At 41.7% G+C, this 22,779-nt stretch overlaps 1 protein-coding gene across 1 annotated transcript in view; it reads left to right on the forward strand.

Moving 5' to 3' along the window:
* Positions 1-22,779, forward strand: part of LOC111866638 — a 126,675-nt gene that overhangs the window by 98,040 nt on the left and 5,856 nt on the right. The window contains exons 3-5 of the mRNA XM_023855778.2: positions 13,825-13,993; positions 17,601-17,918; positions 19,621-20,233. Of these exons, the coding sequence (XP_023711546.1) occupies positions 13,826-13,993; positions 17,601-17,918; positions 19,621-20,233 (1,099 nt within the window). The 5' untranslated portion in view covers position 13,825. The remainder of the gene's footprint in view (positions 1-13,824; positions 13,994-17,600; positions 17,919-19,620; positions 20,234-22,779) is intronic.

The following is a 22,779-nucleotide window of genomic DNA, read 5'->3' on the forward strand; positions in this document are numbered from 1 at the left end:
AAATCTGAGGATTACAGGAGAATTGTCACGATTTCCTTACGTGGCATTACAATTAGACTTCAGGAAGTTTTCAGTTTGTCATTCAAAACTTGGCGACTTTTTGCGTGACTACTTGCATTTGGCCAGCATACAGTTCTTTGAAAACTCGTATTCTGTCGTCAAATATAAAGCAACTATAGAAAAAATTACAGTTATAGCTTTGAGCATTATTACTTATTATTTATCCGCCTTTCTCATGAAGAAATATATTAATTTGTATCGCTTTTCATCACTTTTAGTGTTTACAATATTATATTTAAGCATCCTGTTGCACTCCATACGATAAATGATATAATGATACATATAATTATATAATATATAATATAATATAATGATGATGCCACTTTTAGTGTCTTAATACCGGAAAATTGGTAACAAGCACATAATTCTGTTTCCATTTGTGTCCGGTATTAATATTTTGTTACTCTCTTCGGAATGTTTGCGATAGTCAGGCAATATCTAAGGAAGCAGCGTATAATTTTAATTTCTAGATGGAACTCAAGTATCTTTCCCTGTAAACCTGCAAATGCGATTTTCATTGCGTTGTAAATTTTAAACATTCTGCTCATGTCTGTAGAACTCTCTGTCTAGAACCTTTATCGGTATCGAACCAACTTCCAGTCCGCTGTTTGATCCAAGAACAAAAGCTATTCTTTCTTCACTGCCACGGAAAATTCTTAAGGCTGTTTATACACGCTATGAGCATAAAGTAGTAATGAATCAATATACCATGTAAGGGGAGCAGGTGCATATAAGAAAAGATTATCAGACTACTTTTATATTCAAAATGAAAGTTGATTGTAAATATGGTGCCTCATCCACCTCCTCATACGGCGGTTTATGTCTAACTTTTTCCTCCTGTCAAGGTCGTCATCACCCTAATATGGGAGCCAGTCTCTACTAGTAACCAAGACGAGAGACGAAAGTGGTGCAGGTATTTTCTGCAATGACATCTATTGAGAATATCCTTCCATTACGAGGTTTCGGGCGTAACAGCGCAGGTTATAGGAGAGTGCCAGTTCATCAGTCAGCAAATAAATGTCAAAGCTTAAAATCGAAGATAATTCTACGTAGTAACCAAATTCTTAGTTTAATTCCTTACTTCTAAGGATATAATGCTTAATAACACGATGATAATCATATATCCCTCCTTTCCAGTAAGTCTTCCACCCTCCCCTACTGCTGACAGCTAAATTAATCTTTTTGAAACTTCGTATGAATACAAGAGACCTGCTGCTAGAGGTCGTCCTACTTCTGTATTTTCTATTATCCTGACATCAAGAATAAAAGAAAATATTGCAATTGTGCAAAATGTGGAGTTCTGAACAATATTAAAAATCCCCGTGGCTTTTAGTCTGCAAGCGAACTATACCGACCGAGAGACCGCCGCTTTTCGGCGAAGTTAGTGCCAACTTTTGCGGATAGAGGGTGTCGCGTGGTCAGCGCAACGGATCCCCCACGGCCGTTAATCTAGGGTTTCCAGACCGGATCTGAACAATATTACCGGCACGTAAAACTGAATTCTAAAACCTCATGTAACATAAATATCTTAAGGGCCTATCACGGTGACCGTGCGGTCTAACACATGAACTGTCGTCGCTTTATCGAGGGCTGGGATTATGGGTTCGAATCTCACTCAAGGCATGGATGTCTGTGTGTGCGTTAATTTTGTGCCTGTGTTGTTCTGTGTGTGGGTAGCGGCCTTTTGACGGGCTGAGCACTCATCCAAGGAGTTCTACCGTATGTATAAAAAAGATTACGAAACTGAAGAAGAAGACAGGGCCCAACAGTGGACTGTATAGCCATTGACGAATGGATGAAGAAGATCATAAAAGCTTTCATTTTCTTCTTTGAGTATTTTTTTGTATAAAATAACATGTCAGCTGCGTGAAATCTAAGCTGTATTTAGCTTACGGTATATAGCGAGGGCTAATGGCTCAGTAGAGTTAAATATGTGAAATTTTATAAGGCGATGAATCATAGAGAGAGCTACAGTTATGAACGCGTAAGAATCCTTTGGGCTATTATCATAAATTTGTCATAGTTCAGGTCTTTGGTAGCCTAGTTCAAATTGTACACAGAAGTCTATCACTGTATTATATAATTATTAAATTATAATTTTTAGCCTTATTAAACTGGCTGGAGCATTTGTAAAAAAGTAGAAATAATGTTTCATCCTGAATTTCTTGTTATTAATAGCGTCACTTTCTAATCATCTGGTGTAATGGCTATATTGCAATGATTCGTTTTCTTCAGTTAGTTGATGGATGATAAATAATTTCCCTTTTTACATGTACAGTCGTTTCTCGATTTACGCTGAGATGTTTTCATGATAATAACATAACGAAAAAAAAATGCGCAAATCAATAGCTAATTTCCACACGAAGTAAAGGAAAATGGGATTTGCATGCATGGGCCAACCACGCCACAAGGTTATAGATTTTTATTCTTGTAAAATATTCTGCTTAAGTTGTTACTTTATTTTATTTCAGATTTTATCCTCTCGCTACTAGCAGGTTCTCTTGTCTTCAAAGCCACGCTGACGTCTGCCATGTTGCCTATTACTGATCGCATAATCGCGTTAAAGTGAGATCTAGAATGGTGCACATTAAATAATGGTGTAGTCTTCAATTGCTTGAAATCGAATGCGCGTAAATAAAACGCACGCAAATCAAGACATACTTGTATGTATGGAATTATTTGTTTTCGAAGATAGCGATAAGTTCGATCTTATTCTCATGCTAGTATTGTTGTACATGTGGACCAAACTGAAATTTTCAATCCCTGGAATATTGGTTGTTTGTTGATCGGTCTAAACCCACAAAACTAGTTATACGCGACATTAAACTGCAATTTCAATTAGAAACTTGAAAATCTTGTTAACCTTATTAAAAAATAAAATTAGGTATGTGAAATCACCTTGCTGTCTTTGTATTCTTCTGTGTCTGTCCATCTGTTTTTGTATCCCCCCTAACTTTTTTGGGTTATGAGACTTATGAGATGACCTTGCTCTCTATCTGTTGTGTATCCTCCCAAATTTTTGTTAGGAGGCTTGTGAGATCATCTTTCTCTTGTCTATCCTCACGAATTCTTGTTATGAGGCTTGTGAGATCATTTTGCTGTCGGCGTATCCTCCCTAATCTTTGTTAGGATGCTTGTGAGATCACTTTGCTCTCTGTGTATCCTCCAAATTTTGTGTTAGGAGGCTTGTGAGATCACTTTTCTGTGTGTGTGTGTGTGTATGTCCTTCAAAATTTGTGTCAGGACGCTTTTGAGATCATCTTGCTGCTTGTATATCCTACCAAATTTTTGTTAAGAGGCTTGTGAGATCACTTTGCTGTCTTTTTTATCCTCACAAATTTCTGTTATGAGACTTGTGAGACCAATTTTCTGTGTGTGTATCCTCCCAAATTTCTGTTAGGAGGCTTGTGAGATCACTTTGCTGTCTTCGTATCCTCACAAATTTTTGTTAGGAGACTTGTGAGACCACCTTGCTCTGTGTGTATCCTCCAAAATTTGTGTTAGGAAGCTTGTGAAATTACTTTGTTGTCTTTGTATCCTCACAGATTTTTTGGGGAACTTGTGAGATCACTTTGCCGCCTGTGTATCCTAGCAATTTGTTTTCGTTTTATATGCGGTCCATTTCGAATCAAGGGAATTAGACAATTATTTCATCCCAGAACTTCTTGTTTCTTGGTTGCGACAGCTCTTGTACTTTTGATCCGATATCACCTTATCGCCATATTGGTCATTTATATTAGACATTAGCGTTTCCTTCATGCCAGATTTAATGGCTTCACAGCCAGAACATCGTTAGCGATAGCAGTGCGTAAGAAATGATCACGTAGTAGATATTAAACAGGAGGGGATTTGTGTTGCGCATCCTAACCTACACCTCTTGAAATTAGGTTATTCGAAAGCCGTTGAGTTGTGTCTGAGATGCGAGCAGGCAAATGATCGCCACATTGTGAGATGATTTTATTACGTACAGAGCAAACATACCAACCGCAAACCACTGTTTCACAGACTAGCTCTAACAAACCGCTCTTAGCTATCGTCCATGGAACACAGTAATAAGGCACGAGGTTCTCTGATTCTTGTACATAGAAGGGAATCTCTCGCCATCTTCACAGTCTCTCTAGAGACCTGCCGCCTGTATGGCTGAACTTGTTTGCCTGATCACGGACTCTCAAGGCTGGCGTCATTTTGTTGTTCTTACTCAGACATAGATGCAGCTGGAGCAAGCAGTTGCACTTGAAGCAAGTACAGTGTGGTTTGTAGATAGCGCAACCGTGCGGTATAGGTCTTTACAACTTGACGCTACGAGCGTTCAATCCTTCCGCCCTAGTCAGCTCAGAGTCAGAGTCATGTTGCAACTGATAGTCAGTCAGTCAGTCTGTCAGCTCACGCAAAGAGAAGCTCTTATAACAGATAAGTACTGGAGGTTTTCTTTTTATTTCGTCTTGCGTCTTCCAACTAGTCGTCTGTAGCCTATTGTCCGACATCTCTCTTCCCTCTGCCATGTTAGTAGGGCTATATGGGCCCTACACAGGAGTTAGGCTCAATGGTATTCATGAGTTACTTAGCAAACTCGGAAACAATCAGCAGGGGAACACAACAGAACCAAAAGACAGTCTTAGCAAAATATTAAAACTTGAAGAAAGCAGTCTTCTGGGATTTGGCACCGTGTATATGTGGTGTTAACCGACGTTTCGGAGGAACGTATCGCCTCCATCTTCAGGGTAGACGGAAAAAATATAAGAAATCTGCAAGCGAAGAGACCATGAGAAGCGGTAACCGCCGTGAAAGCCTAAAATCTTACATATTAAAACTTGTTAGGAAAAGTACCAGGACCCAGGATAGCGCAGTCGGTATAGCGATTGGCTAGGGCTGGACGAAGGAGGGGTCAGAGTTCGAGTTCCGGAAAGGTCATGATTCGCGAATCTGTATAAATAAATGCTGTTTTGGCTAACTGGACTTTAAAACATCCAATAAATGCATTTCCGAATATGTAACATAATTATAAGGACTGCTTTAGGAAGAGTCGAATAAAATAAATGGAACAACAATTGTAAACTACACTAAGAGACATTGGTACCACGTTGGTATCCACCTGCAGCACTGCACGGTGTCGTAAACCAGCATACTCCAGTATAAAACAAAGTAACTTAACTGCTCATGTACGTGCTACAGCAAAAACAAACCACTATATACTAAGTGCAGTCTGGATCACCTCCCACGTCGACTCACGGCTCGACGGTGAGGAAGAGTAGCCCTGTAATACAAAGCGGACTTGAAGACCGGGCAAAAACAATCCAGTTCACTGGAATCTAATAGATCAGGTAATGTTGGTTTTATTGTAGTGATATCAGAAGTTCTTTGTAGACCGGTATTTCTTTAGGGAATTCTTCCCACATATTTCACACACTTCTTTCAAACTATTCCATCCAGTTTACATATTCTTATCTTTATTTTTTGTTTGTTCCTTTATGTATGGAGGAGCCGGGGTGGGTTAGTTGGTATAGCTACTGGCTACAGACTGGGCGACTGAGAGTTCGGAGTTTGAGTCCCGGTAGAGTAAAGAATTTTCTCTTCTCCAAGTCGTCCAGACCGGCTCTGGGGTCTTATCCAATGGGTACCGAGGGCTTTTTCCCTGGGAAAAAGCAGCCGGGGCCTGAAGCTGACCGCTCACCTCCACCTAGTTCCGAGGTCAAGAAAATATGAATCTATACATCTATCCCCCCATACGCCTTCATGGCGTAGTGCTTAATTACTTAAACGCAGGGACAGTTTAATCTTATTTATGTATGGCTTAGTCAGTAGCTTAAATTACAGCTTGATTAGTGAATACCGAATTTGAAAGGATGTGAAAAGACGAGCTTGTGACCTAATTTGAGGTACTATTCCAGCATTTGTTTGAAGGGACTGAACAAAACCGCGATAAATATCTGTCACGAGCCTGTCTTGAGACCGAGATTTAAACCCGAGACCCCCCAAAATATGACGTATAAGTGGTACCCACCTGCCCAAGACATTTGGGGAATTCTGTTATCCTTGTGCAATTGGAAAGCAAGTATTCTCAAAATCTTAATTCATTAACTGCTGGTTGAGGAAAGGTGATTAACGAATTTTCACGTTAACGCATTGATATCCCTTTATGAATGACGAGTCAAATGTGTGGTAATGTTTCCGGCCCTGCGCACCATCCACCTACTATCCTCCAACGAAGAGGAGGCAATGTAATTACGAAGGCACGCCCGCGTGTACTGTGCAAGATGAAAATATCGGCACGATATTAGGGCAACTCTAACCGTTTCCTTTGATACACCGAAGCCCAATGTTCCCCTAAATGCACATTACAAGGGTCAAGGCCGACAAGTTCACCCACCACTTGCCTCCGTCGGATTTCTTGGAAGGAAAATCTCGTGGATGACGATAAAGATATAGAATGATAGGGTCTGATATTAAACTGGAATTTATGGAAATATTGTGACATGACTCCTGAATGCCAGAATAGTGAAATCAGAGGTGACGTCCATTGCTAGGCAACGAATTGGTAATACATTCCGTCGGTAACAAATACGCACGCAGAAATGGAAGAACCCGTTTATAAGCAACGGATCGGTAAACACACAATAACAGGGGTATTGTTGGAAACGGTGTTTTCTGTTCGGTCCGTATAAAGCCGTTATGGAGAAGAGTTCAGTTCAGAAGAAATGAGTTGAGTTTCGAAGTTGGCAGTTTCAGCAGAGAATTGAGAGTCTCCGAAATTGGCAATTGGCAGAATAATTGAGAAGACATGGCAAGAGAGGAATTATGCTGTGCGAAGGAGACGTATGTGTGATTTGCAGGTACAGCGAGACTGTTAGGAATCCGTTGCCAGGTTGTGACTAGTGAAGACCGAGGACACTAGTGACAGTGAGCTGTAAAGTGCGGTGCGGAAATAGCAGTAGCGCTGTAATTACGTCTAGTCCCGATTTGTGTGTATAAAATGAAGATAAATCCAATCATCCAATCCAAAACCCGTCTATAAGTCTTTGAGCAGGGACATATTTTATGGAATATGATGTTAGCAGTTTTGAATCTTCAGATTTTCTTACCAGAGAGTTAGTTCAATATCCAAGCCCCTTCTTCCTGAGTATACGTAAGGTTTAGTCGGCAGAGCCAATTCTGAAGTCTAAATCCCTTCAATCCGACGGTATTAGTATTTTGACTACCAAAGGCAGGGGAAGCGTTTTCAGGGAGCAAGTAACATGAATTCTATTCATCTTACTTCCAGATCTGAGAGGTGATGGCTAATGCTTGCAATAGCAGTCATGTTCCATGTGATGATACAGCATTAGCTGGTTCTGTGTGGACAGATATTTTGACAGTAGGAAGAGTTGTCCTAGAACCTTTGTACACAAGAGTTTAATTGCGACCGGAATAGATGTATGAGTGTGTTGTAGCCCCAGTAACAACTCGAATGAAATTCAGATGAATACCTAAATTAATTTTGTGGAGGTAAAAGTAAAGTTCGGAAAAGTTCATGGAGGTAGGCCTAGGCCCACTGGGGCTGTAGTGCCAAGGAAAAAAAAAAGGTAAAGTTGTCCCTGTGCTTAACTAATTAAGCAATACATCACGGAGGCGTATGTGGGAGTGGTTGAATAATTCCACAATTTCTTGACCTTGGCACTAGCTGGAGGTGACTGGTAAGCTTCACGTCTCCGCCGTTCTACCCCCGCTGAAAGAGCCCCCAGTACCCATTGGATAGGGGGTTTAGTTGACCCCAAAGCCGGTCTGGACGACGTGGATAAAATTGTTGACCCTACCAGGACTCTAACTCCGACCTCTCGGTCGCCCAGCCCGTAGCTAGTCGCTGTACCGACTGTGATATCCCGTTTGTGGAGACTGTTTTAAACGCTGCACACGAGGAGACTGAGTCATATTATGACGGATATATATACACACATCGTGCAGAATGCTGTGTTCTGGGTTGTAATGCCATGCAGTCAGTTGGAAGTCAGCCGACGTTTCAGGGAACATGTCTCCATCATCTTCAGAGTGTATGAATAGGCCAAACGTGAAAGGCGCCTGAAGCAAGTAGCACACTTCGTGCTGGTTTCTTGTCTGGCTTGTTCCTGGACCCTAAAGATGCAGGAGATGTTTTTCACCGAAATATCGATTGACTTCCAACGTACTGCAAGGCGTTACATACCAGGATACAGGACTCTTCTCACAATTGCTATAAGAACCTCAAGTCCTACGTATATACTTCAGCTTTCATGTCGTTTTCTCTTTTTCTTATGCGCTGCTATTCGTCCTTGTGGGCCTGCCCTTATACCCTATCCGTTTCCGCGTTCCCTTCTCTCGCAGTACTGTTAATGATCATACTTTCCCCCACCTGCTCCATTTAACTTCCTAACCCCCAACTCTCTTTCGTTTAAGCATGTAAAATGATTTCACTATGATTTTTTTGTGTGCGCCAGATTATAGCAGGGCCAAATAAATAACCTAAGAGTATTATTGAATGTCATTAAGAGAAGAACGCAGATTCAGGGCGTTTGAGAACAAAACACTCGAGAGACTATTTGGACCTAAGATGGATAAATTGTCTCCAGTCTCTGATTGAGACAATTGCATAATGAGGAGCTGCAACATTTGTGTTCTCCGCAAAATATTGCTGGAGTCATAAAATTTAAAAGGGAATAGAGGGGTGAGATTCACTGCACACAAAGGAGTGGTAAGAAATGAACTTAGTTTAGATTAGAGGGTAATATTAAAATTCTATTCTTCTACTGTTAGCCTGACCTTACCCCCACGTCTTCAAAAGCAATAAGATACAAAGTTTGTTCCTTAAAATAAGCTATACCACCGTGATCATAGTCTGTATGTTGCTCGTATCCAGTCACCATTTCATTAACGTTGGCAATTCCTAATGAAACTGGTCATAACGAGTCTGGCTGACACGTTAACCACACACAGAGTTGAATGAATGAATGTATAAGGGGTGGGCCTTCTTGGCCCTTGCACCGCGACCACAGTGATCTATTGTACCTACACACAGAGCTAGTCCCTATCTCCGGAGATAGCTCTATCGATTGGGTCCAACTGAGTAGGTTTTACCTGAAGACGGAGACAGAATTCAGTATCCGAAACGTTGTGTTTTGAAAAATAAACAGGACGATGGTTAACGTCCAAAAACATAATACTTGTATTGATTCGAGAAAGTTTTATTGGAAATCTTTTCTGAGATTCTTGTCTTTGCAATAATATCCCAGTCCGATGTGTGGCTGAACATGTGTTTGTTGTATTCATGCCGGAGACAGACATGCAGAGATCCAAAGACCATTCAGACCTTCAAGAGTTGACTGCCATCAACATGATCAGTGGGCGTATAACGTCAAGTTCTCATGACCGTCCATCATTGTCAGCATGAAGCAGACCCAGCGCTGTGGAAATACACTTTGAATGCAACGGGATTCCAGACATTTTCTCCAATCGTTCAATCATGATCACAATGAAATATCTCCTCGCTGTTGCTAAAAATAATTTCAGATAAGTAACAGTCGTTACGAATATATCAATATCATCTTAGGCGGTCATGAAAGTCAGACTGACGATCAGCAGACAGAAACGAATGAACAGATCAATTTTTGCATTTACGAAATTTATTTTTACTGAATTATTTTTCAGCACGAAGTAATGCAGAGAAATTAAAAATCACCAGTTCATCCACAATAATCTGGTGTTAACACGAAGTACTGTAACCGCCACCCCTTTTTTTAGGCTTCTTGCCCACAAGGTGGTTGCCACTTGTCACTTTGACTGCCCTACCTGGTGCTGCCTCCGTTGAAGTTGTTAGGGCGTGGCTGGTTCCGGCTTGACCAGGCTCCACCGCTTCTTCCGGCTCCACCGCTTCCTCCTTCCGTTGCTGATTACGGGGTTGGACTTTCAGCATAGAACCTGATATTATGGGCGCCAGCAAACAGCTAGGTGCTGTTTGCGATTCATTTTAAAGGAGGGAAGGCGTGAGTGGGTGGAAGCTGGCGATGGGTTTGACTAGCTCCTGGCGATGAGTCTCACCTCAGGTCGGCTAAGGGTCAGGCTCGGACAAGTGAGGGTGAAGCACTTCTGACCAACACAATGCAGTTTGCCACTGGAACACTTTATTGTTTCTCACAGTCACTCGGAGTCTAAGTCAACACTATCAGGCCTAGTCTCGGCTTCCAAGCCGCCGGTGTTGCACTTTGTCCAAATTACTTAGCTTAACACGCAAGTATATTCGCGGGTTTTACCTCCGCCAAGTTCAAAGTTTTGTAGCAGACTCTTAATCTTAAACTGGACCCTCTGCCGAGCCAGAGGTCCTAACTGAATTGCATCCGCCTCTTGTCTCCTCCTGCTAAATTCCCTGATAGGTTGATTCAAATAAGAGGAGTTGGCTTAATTTTGGTTCCGGCCAATGACCGATTGTTTTAGAAGTAGTTTCGGCTTAAACTTCCAAACGACGAAATTGACAGAGATGCAACTTACGAGGGTCGCTAATGATCCCCTGGCACTCCCCCTTTTGACTTATTACGGCTTGCGACTGTCACGTCTCGAATTCTCAAAGTGGCTTGCCGTTCTAAGTCAACTTCTCAATTTCTAAAGAAACTCAGTGGGGGTTCCATGAAGTATCATTTCTGCCCTTTTCGAAGCAACACCAAAGGCCTGGACGCAAGAACTAACAGATGTCCTTGTCAGCGCAAGTTCGGTCTATCTGCTTGTCCTGACTGTGTCTTAACCTGTTTCTTAGTAATTCTTACTGTCTACTTTATAATTACTGAAATAAAAGAAGGGGGGAAGGATTTCAATGGTTCGGTTACAGTACATGCTGATGTATGTAAACGGAAATAGATTTTTGGTCTAATTCCATTCGATTAGACTAGTTATTCGTGACTGTAAATACATTAAACCAATTGAACAAAAAATATGGCTTCGCTTTGCCACTAGCACTTAAGTCATCTGCATAAGATATTGTGACTAATTCATTAGCTTCAAGGTCATTGAACAACTATGCTCTTAAGTAATTTAAATAGAGTTTATAACTATTGCATTTGAAATTAGGTTATCCCAATTTTCGACACTGATCTTGAACTTCAGATATTATAGATACAAACAACCAAACTCCGTGGCCTGTAGTCCGCAAGCGAACAATATCGATCGAGCGACCTTCGCTTGTCGGCTAAGTTAGTACCAACTTTAGCTGATAGAGGGTGTCGCGTGGTCAGCGCAACGGATCCCCACGGCCGTTAATCTCGGTTTTCTAGACCGAAGCCGCTATTTTCTTGAAATAGCTCCTCAATTATCCTCACGAGGCTGAGTGAACCGCGTTTCAGACCTACTACTTCTCAGAAAATCTGGTAGCGTCGGTACTCGAACCCGGGACCTCTGGATCTGTAGCCAGGAACTCTGACCACAGAGGCGGTCAGATGTCATGGGTATACAGTCAAGAATAGATTCTTATGGATTTGGTGTTAATACTTCATGTGCAACAAATGTAGCTTAATGCTTACACCTCCATCAAAATGTCTCCAGATCCTAATTTGTGAATACATTGCGTAGCTTGTGAAGGCTAATTGTGCGTTACGGAAAAGGGGCTTTAAGAGGCGCATCCTTACTCTTATAAGGGAAACATTCATATCTGGGCCTCTGTTGCCGTCCGTAAGGGGAAATATGGCTCAAGCGGTTAGTCGCTTGCTTCCCACCGCGGCAGCTCGGGTTCGATCCCGGGTCTGGTTAAGTGGGATTTGTGGTGGACAAAGTGGCGCTGGGGCAGGTTTCCTCCGAGTACTTCGGTTTCCCCTGCCAATCTTCATTCCACCAGTTGCTCCATAATCACCCTCACCTATCATCTGGGGCTGGTACAATAGGCCAAAATTGGCCGCAGTACAAGGGACTTAGTCCCACACCACTAGCAATAAAAAAGGGGGGGATATAGTAGAGCAGAAACGTTTCTGAAGCCCTTCATCAGGGATAGAACGCCGTGTAGTCCGTTGAAAATCAAGTGGCGCTTCGGAGGAACATGTCGCCTCAATCTTCATGATAGGGTCAACATGTTCCTGCGAAACGTTGGTTGCCTTTCAAGACACGGCTTCGTATCTCAGAGGAGACAACTCTTCACTGAAAGAACCTCTAATGCTACAGGAATCTGTCTGTTCTGCACTGATTATAATAGTGCACACCGAGGATAAAAGTACGCAGTTCTTGGGCTACAACGTAGACGCCTTAACATTTGTATCAATTCTTAATTTTTAGGCTTCCTCATCAACTCTTATCCAATAGATTTTCTTCCAGTTCTTTCTGGAATGACCTCTATTTCCTTTGCCATTACAGCCCGGATTCCTGTGCGGTGCCTCACACCCAAACTTTCCCAAATTATGACGCATGTCGTCCACAGTATTTTGAACTTCCTAACTTTCCGTCGTGTCTGCATTCCTTTGTCAATCTGGCCGATCTTGTATAACCCAGCAGAGCTCTACGAAGCTCATCTGTGCCCCTTCCAAACGTCTCTTGTTGAAACCCCACATCTCATTTCAGTATCTGATTGTTGTTGTTTTATATGTTGACAATCCTAAATAACAGCACCCATGAATCAATTGTTTCTTCAGTATTCTTCTACATGGCTAACTACCCAGACAGATGGTAACGCGGCATTAAATACAAGCCTCGGCTTTTGTTTGCCTGTAAGAAGCCTTGGAGACCCATAGGGTTGTGAGACGTCGAAGTTCTCATATTTTCTAGACAGTCAGCTCACAGATGGCGGTGAGGATTTCAGCCTTACGCTCTGGCCGCCCTACTCCCCCAGGAAGATTCCTGATACTAAGTTCTGTTAGAGGCTGAGTCCACCCCAGAGCCATACTTCGACTGGAAGGATTAGGTCAGTTGAAAACAAATCTAATGACCTCATCGGGAATGGAACCCAATCTTCCGGCTTATAGCATAGTGCCTCAACCAATCACTCTACCACGTGCCCCTTGACTTACTATTCGTTGTGCTAAATTTAATTAAATATGGAGTAGAGGCGTCTACAGTCTGTTCAGGTGATATGTGAGTAGCAGATTTACGTACTGTATATGTATGTGCATTATATGGACTCATCAATATTAGAGTCAATTTTACCAACCACACAACATATTTTTATTATTATTACACTACATGTTTCGGCCTCAAGAGGTCATCCTCAGGTGTACGAACACAGCTGAATAATTACACGCAATTACATTCGTCTTCTCACTTATTCGATCCTGTATCTTATTCAGGCCCACGCTCAATAATANTCTCACGATAGAAACTCCGTATGCGTAGTGCTGATCCCTTGGTTATTGCTATCAGTCCGAAAGCAGATATGCAGATTTCGCAAACTGATATTTTGTTGAAGAAAGTCGTCTTCTGGGTTTAGGCACCGTGTATTCTTCGTTTTGGCCAACGTTTCGGAGGAACGTCGGCCAAAACGAAGAATACACGGCGCCTAAACCCAGAAGACGACTTTCTTCAATTTTAACTTGTGTTTTATGAGAGAGCTTGATATATTATTGAGCGTGGGCCTGAATAAGATACAGGATCGAATAAGTGAGAAGACGAATGTGATTGCATGTAATTATACAGCTGTGTTCGTACACCTGAGGATGACCTCTTGAGGTCGAAACATGTAATGTAATAATAATAATAAAAATATGTTGTGTGGTCGGTAAAATTGACTCTAATATTGATTAAATACACAACAGGATGCAAGAAACAATTAAAGATATGGACTCATTGTTGCAGAATGTTGGCGCTCCTCTTGCTGCTTCTGCTGGCTAGTCTAGTGTCGGGTCGGAACGACACGGACAAAACCCCGTGGCGATGCCCTGAGATCACGCAGCCGCCTGCAGTGTCCTGTTCATGTGACCTGCCCCACACTCTGCGGTGTATCGGCGACAACTCCGCTCTCCAGGTGAGATCAGACAAACGTCAAAGTTGTGTCTTTCTTCTCATTTAAGTTACCTTTTTGTGAGAAAACTGATATATTGCCGTGTAGGCTCTGAGCTTCTCACAGCGCTCGCAATGAAAGTTTTACTTTCTGGAACACAACTCTACTTGCTACCTCCTTCACACTGAATTTTTGCTTTTCTTATTCTTCCACCCTGAAGGTGGGGGTGACATATTTCTCCCAAACGTCAATGGCCTTTTAATGGACTACATAGCGATATACACCAGAAAATATATCTCTTAATATATTTTCATGTACACGTATGTAAACGAGCCTTTATTTCGTTGAGCACAATATAAAGCTTGCATTTTTCTTGCTTGACGTACTGTTCAGCCCTGAAGATGGAGGCAATAAGTTACTCTGAAGCGTCGATTAAGGTCTACCTGGCTACACGACATCACATCCCAAAAGCAGTACTCTTCATGGGCACGCCTGTGAGAACCTGAAATCTAAGAAGTTGAATAGTTATTTCGAAGTTAATTTGAACAACTTCAACATTGTTACATGAGGGTATGGCTTCCATTTTGCTTACGTCAGGGGTGATACGGGTAGGAGGGCCTCGTAGGAAAGTTAGTAAATGAACCTGAAAGTTTCTATATTATGTATCTTCCTAAGATATACCGCCATGCAGTCCGTTGGAACTTTGCCGACATTTCAGAGGAGCATATTGCATCGAACTTCAGGGCCGATGAATAAGCCAAGCAAAAAACTAGCATGAAGCAGTAAGGAGGCAAACTGTTCATAACCACCCATGTGAAACCTCAAAACCTACAAACAGACAAGATTTTCGCCATCAGTACAGAATATAATTGCACTGATATATTCATTGGCCCGATCAGGTGGCCGCACGGTCTATGGCATGAACTGTCTTCGCTCGCTCGAATGCTGGGACGTGGGTTCGAATCCCACTCAAGACATGGATGGATGTCTGCGTTTATTCTGTGTGTGTGTGTTGTCCCGTGTGTAGGTAGCGACCTTGCGACGTGCTGATCACTCGTCCAAAGAGCCCTACCGTCTGTGTAAAAAAGATTACGAAACTCAAGTGGAGGCCAGGGCTCAACAAAGGGCTGTAGAGCCATTGATGAATGAGCGAAAAATTGATGTGTTGGTTAGGCGCTCCCCTGTTCTGGGCACAGAAATTCGAGCTGCTACCAGCGGAATCGACAAGCCTGTCACCTAACAAGTTACAAACAAATCTTGCCAACTTTAGAGTAGACGCTGGAAATGCTCTCTGTTATCTCTCTTTCAGGGAATGTTGAAACGTAGTATCAATTTCATCGTTACTGAACACAACACACTCAAACAAGCCGGAACGTCGAGTATGTAGTGTTTAATTAGATGAAATCTGCACTAGGTTTGAAAATTCCTCTCGCAGATCCCTCAGATGCCTTGCATAGAAGGCGAGGGTTTCAAGTTTCGAGTTCAATTTATTTCCGTGTAAGAACTTCAACGCTTGAATGTAAATATTTATCGGAAATGCCAGGAATGTCTGCGAAATAGCAGAGAGCACGTACGGGATCTGCTGCAGTCTGCAGTTTGTTATGCTATATGTTTGCCGATTCCGAGAAGCGATTAGACGGGAGAAGGATCAGACTCCGCCTCGGCGGCTCAGCGATCTGCGGGGAACTCTATACTGCATATGTAAAAACGTAACTTTCATTAATTTTTGCCTCTCTATATCCTGTTTTCTACCACGGACCCAACACAAAAAAAAACACTGGGATATTACGAAATTATTGCACACTTTTGGAGTTCAGGATAACGACGGACTACAAGCTGGATAGCCCGGGTTCGATTCCCGGCAGTGCAAGATTCTTCTCTTGTCCACGTCGTCCAGACCGACTCTGGGGTGCACCCAGCCTCCTATTCAATTGGTACCGGGGGTAAAGGGGCCGGGACGTGAAGCTGACCACTCCCATTTAGTGCCGAGTTAAAAAAATGGAGCTAATTTCCACTCCCCCATATCCCTTCACGGTCTGGTGCTCAACACAGGCAGTGAAGGTTGTTAGAACTGTGTAATTTAAAGCGAAGTGTTGCGGTAAAATTTTTAATGCGACTTGAATTGTCATGCCCAATCGTTTTCATTTTATATAATTACACTAGTGTACCTCAATGTCTTAATTTGAGTGTCATCCCTTTCGAAGCTTTAGCTGCCGTATAATGTGATATTGACAAGAAACTCAACCATAACCACAGCAAATAGCAGTATTTTCTTCTAGTTATAAATAAAACAGAAGCTTATAAGTTATACTTAAATGTAGTATAGCGCCATTTCCGTAGTGATATTTAATCCGATCGAGATGTAATGCTTATACCAGATCTTCATTCGTGAATACGGGGGTGCACCATATGACTCATTTTCAAGTTAGAAACTGTTTTATATTAAAGCAACTTGCCTGTTAATCCCTAGTTTCTTGATAGCTTTCTTTGTTACACCTCAGGGGGGAGGGGGTGAGAAATTATAATTACTTGGGCCTGTCGTTACTCATTTCCTAACATCGGCGCTACACTCGGCTGCCGTCGGCTGTCTTAGCTATGGTAGCTCGGGATCGGTCGAGGACAGGATGGTTACTGGCGGGTGAATCAGAACTCCCTGCGTACATTTTCTACTATGTACACTGTCTATTTACAATAATAATTACATGAAGAAAAAGGTTTGCTTTTGATCTGTCTATCATGACTCTTATCCTAAACTAATTCTACCGACCTTGGTTGTGGAGGGGAGGTGCCTTGAAACTGTGCTCCTATCATTGTCTGTCACTCTCCGTTCATTTCTACCCTGTTCTACCCTGGCTCTCACTTGGTACACTGGAGACTGCCTTATGATCTCACAATAACACTTTTCTTAACAATAACGTCTAACAGCATGGCGTATATGAGCGAAAAGACTTACTTGCAATACAAATGTAGATTACGGCCGTTGTCCACCCTCTTATGGAATACATGTCGTTGAGAGCCTCCGGCTGACAACTGAATATTCTGTTTAAAATCAGAATTCCAAGTCTCTTGAATTTCCCTCATTTATAGTCTTAATTCGCTGATTCCGCGTGGACGACAAGGGGGTAGATAGCTCCTCCCTTGTGTTCTAATTTCTTAAAGTTAGGCTTTCATTGGGTCTTATCGGGATGTGGGCAGACCCCCTTGCGTCTGATCGCTGTGTAAGCGATCTATTCCGATCCTCCAGTGCCCGAGTTAGGCAAACTTCTAGCGCTGTGAGGACACAGCCTTGCTGAGCCAGCAAATTCTTACCCTACTTGCCATTACTGATGTTTACATGTTGCGGCAATAGCTGTGCAACACTGTTCGCTCGTCGCGAACATTTTGGGCAGTGGCTTACCTCTACTATCTCGAATTTTGGGGCATAACATTCTTCCCTTCAATCTCAGGTTCTTCCACAGAAATTACTCGCTTTAGAATATGGAAATCTGAACCCGCAAGTACCAAATTCGCTTCATTCCATTTTATTCTCTCCTTACCTCTTTCATTGATTTTACAATATACCACTATAATTGAGCTTTTAATGTCAGGGATATCGTCTTCAGACAGTAATTAACACTCACTGGGTTCGCAGGTGATCGGGGATGTTCTTCGGGGGCTGGTACCGCCTGCAACCGTGTCGCTGTTGGACTGTACGGTCCAGAATGTGAGCGTGCTGCCTGATCTGCTCTTAGAGGGCGTCCTCTTGCATGGCTTGGTTGTGTCTTCGGGAGAGATACATCACGTCTCCGAGCGGGCATTCTCGGGGCTGGCCGGACCGCTGCAAGCCCTCGGGCTGCCCAACAACAAGCTGCAGACCGTGCCCACGGCAGCGCTCTCGGCACTCCCCACGCTGGACAGACTCGATCTCTCGCACAACCACCTCGAGACCCTCACCGCTGGCTCTTTTAAGGTGAGAGGCGGGACATCGGCCATAGCCGGAATTCCCCTTCCCTACCTACCTACCCACCTACCTACCTACCTACCTACCTATATACATACATACCTATCTACAGAGGCCGCGCCATAGCTCAAGCGGTTAGTCGCTGGCTTCCCATCGCGGCGGCCCGGGTTCGATCCCGGGTCTGGTCAAGTGGGATTTGTAGTGGACAAAGTGGCGCTGAGGCAGGTTTTCTCCGAGTACTTCGGTTTCCCCTGCCAATCTTCATTCTACCAATTGCTCCACAATCACCCTCACCTATCATCTGGGGCTGGTACAATATGCCAGAAGTGGCCGCAGTACAAGGGACTTAGTCCCACCCCACTGCATGCGAGGACACACTGTATGACTGTTACTTAGGTTGGAAATTGTCGTCGCTCTTTGTTCGCCTCAACTCTGCGGATCTAGTGGCTTAAAAGACATGACCTCTTTCTTGCCCACTTCCTCTGCTTAAGACGATTCTCAACTTGTTCAAATTCTGACTTAATCTTTGTATCCCACTGGACTAGCAGATATACAGCTATAAACTTTTGTGTGAAAGCGACAGTGATACGCTTATGTTACTACGGTGCACTGTGACTCGCTGTCTTACTATCGATAGGAACAGTTGGTGGGGGAAACCAGTTCCCTACTCAGAAGAAGCAGTCTGCTTTTGCTGGGGATTAGTAAGCTTCTGCAGACCTACTAACATCAGTCACTACCTCGGAGCTCCAAGGGTCACCAGCAAGTCGTGAAAGACCCTTCATGAGGCTTTAACAAGCTATAAGGAACATAACATTGACACCATACAAAAGACCGGCAGAAGTGGGACTTAGAACTGCCTCTGATTTGTACAGTGGTCTCAACGTTTTTTCCCATGCTTCAAAAGCGCCATGGAAGTCAGTTTACTTAATGCTGTCGGCTACCTCTTGCAATTTCCTTTGGATATCAGACACTGTTTCAAAACGCTGTCCCTTCAGCTTCATTTTGATTTTGGGAAACAAGGCAAAATCACAGGGGGCAAAGTCCGGCGAGTAGGGAGGATGGGGAAAGATAACCATGTTGTTAGTCACAAATTGTGTGGTTTTGAGGGAAGTGTGGACAGGGGCCAGTTGTGGTTGCTCCAAAGTTCGGTCTTTTTTTATTGCACATTTTCTCTGAAGGGTCTCAAGTGTACCTAGTTCTAATGTATGTGATTTCAGATACTGCCTACATGCTACTGGTTCATTGGTTGGTTGGTCGAGTCATTAATGGGCTTATAATCGGCCAAACTGCAGTGGATATTCATGACAGTGAACACATTAAACAAATAAAATCCTAAAGTAAAAAAGTAATAACAAACCAATTTATCCTCACTTGATAGCAGCATTTCTTCTTTCTGATGTAGTGGTTGCAGTCTCCGGGTCTGCAGGTCTCATTTGTGAGTAATGGGTGCACTGTATGAAAATGAGTTTGAAATTTAGAAAAGGGGAGACCTTAAATTGACAGTCCAATGCGGAAGCAATGAGATGTAATAAAATGGTCAATACCATTGTAAATAATTAGTGATAAGTTTTGTACTATCTCATGTAACATATGTTTGCCTCAATGTGTATAGTCAAATGACTTACAGCCAATTCCTTGGAACAAGTAACAAATCTTATTCCATATTCCCAAAAGCTGGTATAAAATTCTGACATGTCTTCTTATTCCACAGGGACTGTCTAACCTCACTTTCTTGGAACTGAGTGAGAACAGACTGTCTGTCTTGGAAGTTAATGCCATCTCTTCATTATCAAAGCTACAGACACTACGCTTGCGAGGGAACAAACTGAGTGTGAATGCCGTATCAGCTCTTGAGGGAATGCATTCTCTTCAGGAACTGGACCTCAGTGATAACTTGCTTGCAGGTCCTTTAGGCGCAACTACTCTTCCTGCATTATCAGCACTGAGAGTTCTGCAGCTTGCTCACAATCAACTTAGCAGTGTTCGTCGAGGTGCACTTACAGGTTTCACCTCACTCGTCTCTCTCACCCTGCATCACAATCAGATTGATGTTCTTGAAGACAATGCATTTAGTGAGTTGCGGACACTCACACAACTTGACTTGGCACACAATCGTATTGTAGCAGTGTCTGGAAACTCCTTGGCACATCTCACAAGACTGGTGCAACTTGACCTGGCTCACAATTTCTTACGAGCACTTACTGCTGACCTAGTGGTTCCACTAAGAAATCTCCAGGAATTAAGGCTCGATGATAATGACATATCTATGGTGACAAGTGATGCCTTAAATTCAGGCACAGTGCTTCGCCGGCTTACTTTGGCAGGTAAGATTCAAGTTGAAGAAAATATATATACTATATATGATAATTGGACAGAACAAGTTTCTGAGGTGTTTCACATGGTTATGTTATAAAGATGTATTGATTTTACATCTGAAAATATATTCTTCATGTCAATTTTACATACTGTTCTATTTCAGCAACCTTTTGGACTGGTTAACAATTTAATTTGTGAGGACAGTCTTGAAAATGCAGCTTCTTGCCATGCTCATTGACTGTAGGTGTGCTATTTTGTCATTTATTTATAAATCGTATACAAAAAGTGATATCATAGCACATTTAAGACTGCCCTGTAGATTAAATTCTTAAATATTTTACATAATTTTAAACCGATTTTCAAAATGAAAATGGATGCATGATTATGTGAGTTGGGTATGTCAATTATGTATGTGTTGGCTTTTTAGAAAGCCGTCATTAGGCAAATTACACAATTAACATGTTCTTAAGCAATTGAACTTCATGCTATATAATTCAGTGCAGTGTTGGATTTTTGACAATATACCATAATATAATAATATAAAACATAAAATACAATATGAGATAAAAATTTTAAGTGAGATAAATTAAATAATTAAAATATTATTAAGAAGTATTCCACTCCCCCATACACCCTCATTAAGCACAGGAACAACTTTACCTTTACCTTTTGCATATATTATGTCCTATTAAGGCAGGTTGTTACAATCGTAATGTTATGTCATAGTGACACTTTTCTTGCTTGTATACATGTATGAAGTGGTTAGAATGTTTGGAGGACCGTTTGTATGCTTACAGGATTATCTAGTTTTCATATTATTTGACGGGTACCTCTATTTACATGCATTATATATATGGATAAATACCGTCTTAAGTGCAACAAATTTTATTGTAGTTTTTACTTCTTTTCCTCCTCTACACTACATGTTTCGGCCCTAAATGGCCATCATCAGGTGTGTATCACTCACGTAGCTGTTACACTGCTTGTTAAAATTTAAAATTACCAGTCTTTCTAATTGTATAAAATCTTTGTTAATCTACACGCGTCGATTTGATTTTTAAATTAGCACTTTTTAAAACTTAATTCAAGTTAAAATGTCTATAAGATCTCTGTTCTTTCTTTTTCAAATTTTTAGTTAAAATTTTTTCAGGGTACATGCCCTATATCTACGGTGCTGCAGCGGCCACTTCTTGTTTTTATCGTTGTTCATGTGTTGTTCAGTGTAGGCGCTCTCTGTGTGTGTCGCTGNTATAAGAATAACATAACATGACATAACATAAGATAGTAACAGGAATATTTGTATATTACAGACAACACATGAACAACGATAAAAACAAGAAGTGGCCGCTGCAGCACCGTAGATATAGGGCATGTACCCTGAAAAAATTTTAACTAAAAATTTGAAAAAGAAAGAACAGAGATCTTATAGACATTTTAACTTGAATTAAGTTTTAAAAAGTGCTAATTTAAAAATCAAATCGACGCGTGTAGATTAACAAAGATTTTATACAATTAGAAAGACTGGTAATTTTAAATTTTAACAAGCAGTGTAACAGCTACGTGAGTGATACACACCTGATGATGGCCATTTAGGGCCGAAACATGTAGTGTGGAGGAGGAAAAGAAGTAAAAACTACAATAAAATTTGTTGCACTTAAGACGGTATTTATCCATATATATTGTGTGAGTGTAACAGGATGCTGAAATATAATATTGTAAACATGCATTATGTTTGTCTAGTAGGAAGGCGGATTGCAACTGATTTGAAAAAATAATGCTTTTAACTAATATAGAGACACTGACTAATTAGCTGAACAGTTTTTGGTTGTTTGCAGTCATCTGGTTCACCACCATATGCAGATGGTGACTCATCTGACCAAATTTCATCTTGTTAATCATTGTGAAGTCATTACAACTCTGTGATGATGGTATATTAACATAATTATTGACTTCTTGGACATTGTCCATCGTCCGGTTTTTAATTTAAAAATAATGTTATGGAGAAGAAACTGTCTCCATCCTCAGGTAAGAGCCTACTCAATTGGGTCCAGTCAACAGAGCTAGTCCATGTCTCCAGGCATTGTTTTTAAATGAAAGACAAGATTATGGCTAATGTCCAAAAAGTCAATAGTTGCATTACAGTTTTGCTGTGTGGAGGCATTCAAGCCCAGGCACTAAGAGAAATAGATGAAATGCATGTATCTATTGTTGAGAGACTGTAATATTGATGAAGAAAAGTTAAGAAGTTGGTAGCCATGATGAAGCTAGGCAGAATGTTGATGTAACGTGTAAAGTGCAGACATGCTTTGTTTCTATTACAGAGAAGCAGTGCTTCTCCTCTTGTTTATTAATAATAAACCGTAAGGACATGTTAATAACTGAAGTGTAGCGTTTTTACTATAACAGGTTATGGGCCCAGGCTTTTTTTTTTGCGTAATGAGTGAGCTGTGATAGGTTAGAAGTGCGTCAGTCCTTCACAAGAGCGGGTTATTCGCCATTGAAGAAAATCCGAAGAAGAATGGATTTCATAAAGAAACTTAAACCACTAGGTAGC

This window comes from Cryptotermes secundus, unplaced genomic scaffold, assembly GCF_002891405.2.
Source record: "Cryptotermes secundus unplaced genomic scaffold, Csec_1.0 scaffold967, whole genome shotgun sequence".
Classification (NCBI taxonomy): domain Eukaryota; kingdom Metazoa; phylum Arthropoda; class Insecta; order Blattodea; family Kalotermitidae; genus Cryptotermes; species Cryptotermes secundus.